Consider the following 6,069-nt stretch of genomic DNA (forward strand, 5'->3'; position numbering starts at 1 on the left):
TCTGTCTCTCTCTGTCTCTCTCTGTCTCTCTCTGTCTCTTCTCAACTGTGTAACTGTCACTTCAGCTCAAATGCCAGATTTCAGATTGTGTTAATCTCAGTACATCTCAGTTCATCTCTATCTTTTAATCTCTTTGCAAGAGGAGCTGACAGGGTTAAAACAGATCTCTCAATCTTGTATTTCAAGTTTCATTCTACTCCCCCCTCATTTCACTGTTGACAACACCATTCCCACCCTCTTCGCTCGTAATAGTGGTAAAATTCAGCTAAAAACTGTGGAGTGCTCTCTGTGTGTGCTCTGTCCTTACCATCTCCCATGAATTATTACTTTATTGCTGATTCTGCACTGAGTCAGTTGAGCATGCAAAATTTGCAGGAAACAATATGCTTTCTTTTCCTCTTTTCATTTAATTTTTTGCCTCTTTAGGATTTTTCTTTTCTTCAGAAAGCAGCATAAAAATGCACCAAAGACATTTCTCATTCTCTTGAGGAATATCACTCTGAGTATCCTTCAGTTGGCTCCCTTGCAAGAGCACCTTGCAAAGGTGCACCTTGAATAATAGCACCTTGAAAGCTCTCTGTGTTTCTGCCCTTTGTTGTGCTTTCAGTGCATGTACCTTCTTCCTTGGCTAGTATTCTCTGAAACACCTCTTTCTACAGCCATCTCAGTAAATATCCTCAGTTCTTATGCCACAGCATCATTTGGGTATGACAGAGTTTGCCCAGGGTAATCTACAAGCTTCTGACCATTTTGCTTTTGGTATTTCTCTTTCTAAAAAACTTATTACTGCTGATGACTGATGGTTTTACAGCCTCGGTGCAAATTGCCTACTATCCTCTCCTTTAACTYCAGTTTGTTCCCTTTTTACTTTTGAGTGTTAGTTATTTAAGATAGAGACAACTTATTTCTTGAAAAAGTAGGAATCACTCTGTTATGGGCACTGCTGTAAATAAATATTTAATGAATGCTACTGAAATAGAGATATCTGTAGAAACTGAAACAGAGGTATCTGTGGAAACGCACTTGAGTTTGACGCAACTTCAGTAAACAYTGTACAGCAGTCGAGCACAATATGGTGTCGTTCACATGTGGCAACATCACCACCACCTCTGCAAGCAATAAAACCACCAGTTGCCTTAGTTTTCTTGTTTTTTCTCCCCAGCTGGAAGATGATATTATAGCCAAACCTGAGTATTTTCATGCTATAAACAACTTTGCTGCTAAACAGTCCCAAGAGTGGATGATTCTTGAGTTCTCCCAGCTAGGATTTATYGGTAAGTATTTAGGCCTCAGCAGGGTCAGCTGGATTTGATCTGAACATAGAGCTATATAAACAGAGTAGGTCTTATGCATGAGAATTACATTAGTGCTTCTGTGCTTTATAATGTATCAAAACTTCCTTGGTTCTTCAGGAAATGCTAAAATTTAAGGAAAGCTCCCATCTGAAGTCTTGCTTTCTGTGTCATTTGACAATGTCTTTTTAATGCCCAGTCTTCTCAGCAAAGGATCTAGTTCTTGGGTTCCCATAAGAAGCACATCATTCCACCTCAGGAGACCACAGGCTTCTGTACCACAGCTTTTGCAAGTTGCACAACCTATGAAGTATTTGCTTTCCTTTGTGGAGCATTTTACAGTGAAGAATTTTAAATTATTTTAGTAGTAATACATTTCCTTATATATATATTGTGTGCGTGTGTGTGTACACACACATCTCTCTCTTATTTTTTCTTATTTGTGATGTTTGTGTTATATACCATTATTAGTGTAATATTGAACAAATAAATTTAGTGCAACAAACTCTGGTCTAAAAATATCAAGAGAACTAAATGAGTAATGTTTGTATTTTATAAAGCATTTTTYTTCTTTATTTTTAAGACTTAAATATATTCAATACCCTATTCCCAGTGAAAATGTGTATTTAACATTTTGAGACTATATTCAGATTTTGTATCTTCTGGCACACTGACACTGATGATTGCCAGATTGGTGTTTAGGATATAAACATTGGCTATTTGGTAGTAATTCCAGGCATGGGATGGCAATCTTTTCAGAGTCTCAACAAGCTGGAGGGAAAGAAAAATCATCTTCAAAGCTGGAGCCCGTGTGAARTTTCCACTGAATGTCAGAAACGCTTCTGTGTGCTTATGGGTAGAGGAAGTAGTCAGTGGTTTCTGCACGGCAATAAAACTATTAAATTATGCAATTTAATGATGTCCTGCTTTCAGGGAAACTGTTCAAATCAGAAGACTTGCCGCTCATTGTGGAATTTTTTCTCATGTTCCATAAAGATAAGCCTATAGACTGGCTCCTAGATGACCTCCTCTGGGTTAAAGTCTGCAACCCAGAAAAGGATTCAGTAAGTATRTTCATGAACTTACAAACACTACCAGTGACAAAATAATTTATTTTCAAAAAAACAGCATAAAAATCATTTAAAAGGCAAACCTACCCCAGTCAGGAATTGGTGAGGAAAGATTTGCCGTGGATCTGCATTGATCTACGCAGGGTTTGAGGCCATCAGGTGCTGCTGCGAGGCCTCGCTCAGACCCTCTCACGTCTGTGTCGGCGCTGCCTGCCTTGCGGCAGCTCGGCACGTGGGCAGCGCGAGCCCACAGCTGCCTGCTGTGCTTCGTGTGAAAACGTGAACATACAAACCTCTGCAGACCCTCGCTTCTCATGACATGAAGGTTGGCAAAGAATCCTTTTTTTTAAATCACAGCTGCTCTGAGTTTTGGGTACCACTTCTTGTCTCGCAGGAAGTGGTGCCTGTTTTTTTTTGTTTTAAACCTTATATTACATCTTTTACATTTTATTCTGTTCTAAACCATTATGCCTCCTTATGTCTTGTTCATTAGTATATCATTAGCATATAATGTACATTTCCTTTATTATTATTTATTTCCCTTATTATTATTAAGAAATACTGCCAAAGAAAGATCAGAAACCCACATATCAGTACGTATGCAATTATTCCTGGTTTATTTCCTAATCATGTCACAAAATACAAATAAAATGGAAAATAAGGATTCAAATGCAATATTTGCCAGAAGCAGAATGCACTCAAGCTGTTTCAGATTTGACATGTGTTTCCATACTTTGCGGTGTAATTGGGTGAAATTAATGAATATAGTGGAACACAGTGCAGAAATCCCAGAATTGCTGATGTTTAAGCTTGTGAGTCCACACAGCAGTGTGCATGCAAGTATGAGTGTAATTCTGGGAAGACTGTATTTAATGCAAGATGTCTGTTCATTTAAGCATTATTTATGTAAATATTGATAAACAGCATGGACTCGGACCCTCARCTTCATAATGGAGTTGCCTTATTGATGCTGCTCGGCGTCTCCTTTATTTAAACAAAACCTCATTCTCTTCTACTTCTGTTTTAGGTGCACTGTCAAAAGGAAAAGGCCAAGTTACGTATCCGTGCTAAGCCATCTCTCTTTCAGCATGTGGGAATTCATTCATCGCTGGCTGGAAAGATACAGAATTTGAAAGTAAGACTGTGACATTTCTCACTCGTTTCTAGTTATGTATGCTTATGTTCTGATTTGTTTCTCATACCAGTATCAAGGACTGCATCTTGATGCAGGCATTAAAGGGCGTTTCTAAACCCAAGAACTGTTTCATGACAGATTTTGGAGATAATACTAATCTAGCATCAGAAGTGCAGGCGTTGCAGGCTGTTCTGGGCAGACAGTGGYGAATCTCTGCATCCGTGACCAGTCATAGCAGCACCACATCGCACGTAATAAGGGCCCTCCTCGCAGCCCTGACTGTACGTGCTGCACGCCATACAAACACAAAGGGCTGGGATGGTCCCTCTTGGCCAGGCAGCCCACAACCCAGACATGAGGGTTTATGAATAAGAAGGAAATACTGGTAGAACAAAGGCATAGTTGTAGCAGTGACATGGTAAGTTTGAGGGCTAATAAATTAATCTACTGGTCTTTTAAGAATCTGCTATTTATCTCTTAAGGACGAGAACAAAGAAGCATTGGACTTGAGGAACGTTCCCTTAGTGCCTTTTAGACCACTCACGATAATAAAATTGTTGTAGTGGGTCCGACTAGAGATCTACGCAGTCTCTGGCAATTAGCATCTGTTCTGGTGGAAGGTGTAATAGAAAACTACAAAAGAGCCCACCTTATAGAAGTTTCTTTTTACATCTAGACAGCTTGGTAATAATCAGTAAAGTGCTGTTTTATAAAMTGTAACATTGAATTTCAGTGATTTCACTGAAGTACCATATTTCTACTAGAAATAGATCCTATATTTTTGACATGGAATTACACTCATTTTCTAAAATTGTTCTCTGTAGTACTTCATGATTTTGGAACATTTTTTTCACTGTATTTTTTATGTGTGAAATTACTTTTCTTCATATCCAACAGGATAAAGATTTTGGTAATAATGTGCTGTATAAAGTACATAAAAATCCACCYGCAAAGCTGGATACAAGCCTAAAGATTTTCCAGCAGCATACCTTGGAAAATGTTTATGAAGGAAAAGACTGTTTTTGGGCTTTGGCACCCATGGCTGGCGATTATATCAGCTTCACCTTTTCGAAGCCACTWAAAGTAGAAAAGTAAGTACTACCTGCTATGGAAGATTACACGTCTCCATTTTGGTAAGTGACTTAGTCTGCTCAAAATGACCACCTATTTGCACAAGCTATGGCYGTTTTAGTGAACTGATATCCAAGATCTGCTGTGTATTTGCTCCCCTTCTTGAATTCTGCTATTGAAATACTTTCCTTCTTTAGTAATTAGAGGGCTTCTTCATTCTTTCTTTTCTTCAATTAAAATGTTTAATATTCCACATTTTATTATGGTAATTCTCAAAGGWGTTGGCTTTAACTAATGTTCTTCATCAGTGGAGCTTAGTGTTTATGGTTACCAATAGAAAGGCTATTTACGTGATATTGGCCAGCTCACAGGCCACTTCCCCAGCCAGCCACACGCTTCACCATGTGCGTGAAATTAAAGAGAAAAGATCAATACCGTACAGAAAAAGAAAAGAGAGCAGTAATTAAAGGTGGCATTCAGAGAGTAGAAATGGATGTTCATGGTGGAGARGTCTATAGGAGAGGTGGATGTCTAAGTTCCACTTGAGAACTATACAGGAGATCTGCTCAATGCAGTCAGAGGAATCTAGACAGCAATTCCTCTCATCCTGTTTGATCACCCGAGTTGCTCTTCAGGCTTCACAGGCTGTATTGAGTCAGAGCCTGWAGCAGGAGCTTGAGCACCTAGTTCACAGCTAGAGATCTCCCTTCAGGTATCTGAATATACAGCTATTTCCTGCAATAAGCATTTTTGTCATTAAGAAAAACAAAACAAAACTGTCTTTTGTCTGCTGTCTTCTCACRTTAACGACTTGTCCTTCTTTGAAAGAAGAGGTACCTGTAGCTTAGAACAAAGAAGAGTTTTTCAGAATGATTCCCTCTATGAACAATTCAAATTGATGGTCTTGCAAAAAGAAGCAGGCTTGTCTGCTTCRGAAAAGTTTCTTCTTCCCATGTAAATTTAGGAAACTGTTTTGAGTTAAAACTAACCCAACAACATACAGAACTTTAGGGGAGTATCTGACACAAATTACCATATTCTCTATAAGGGATTTGCGGACAGGAAACTTCTCAGTTATCACAGTTCCTCTCTAGCCAGTCGCAGAAGTGAGAGACTTTCATTTCTGCAAATATTCAAGATTTCTCATTTATTATGAAAAAAAAAAAAAGTAAAAAAAAGCAAGCTTATATCTCCATCTACTGATCATTAAATGCCAGCTATTAAAATAAACACTGGAGCATGAGTAGCCTCCGATGACCAGCATTGATAGTCCCTGGCGTATGCTTTGGGCAAAGTAAGGAACCTGTGTTTTTGCATTTTCCTATTTCTGGGATCTGGGTGAAGCTAGCTTATATACACTGTTGCCTTGTGGCTGCTTCCTACTCACTCCTGTGAAAATATATAGTTAAACTTGTAGTATCCTGTGGTGTTCTTGGAGCTCAATTGTTTCATGGAGGTTGAAGCTTTAAATTTCTTTAGCCATTTTTGGATTAAAAAAAAA

The 6,069-nt window shown here is 38.6% G+C and overlaps 1 protein-coding gene across 1 annotated transcript in view; it reads left to right on the forward strand.

The window, feature by feature from the left end:
• Nucleotides 1-6,069, forward strand: part of MGAT4D (MGAT4 family member D) — a 23,852-nt gene that overhangs the window by 14,913 nt on the left and 2,870 nt on the right. Inside the window, exons 9-12 of the mRNA XM_026042603.1 lie at nucleotides 1,163-1,274; nucleotides 2,226-2,356; nucleotides 3,390-3,497; nucleotides 4,395-4,588. Coding sequence (XP_025898388.1) covers nucleotides 1,163-1,274; nucleotides 2,226-2,356; nucleotides 3,390-3,497; nucleotides 4,395-4,588 — 545 coding nt within the window. The remainder of the gene's footprint in view (nucleotides 1-1,162; nucleotides 1,275-2,225; nucleotides 2,357-3,389; nucleotides 3,498-4,394; nucleotides 4,589-6,069) is intronic.

Source organism: Nothoprocta perdicaria, unplaced genomic scaffold, assembly GCF_003342845.1.
Source record: "Nothoprocta perdicaria isolate Ctin4 unplaced genomic scaffold, notPer1 scaffold_31, whole genome shotgun sequence".
Classification (NCBI taxonomy): domain Eukaryota; kingdom Metazoa; phylum Chordata; class Aves; order Tinamiformes; family Tinamidae; genus Nothoprocta; species Nothoprocta perdicaria.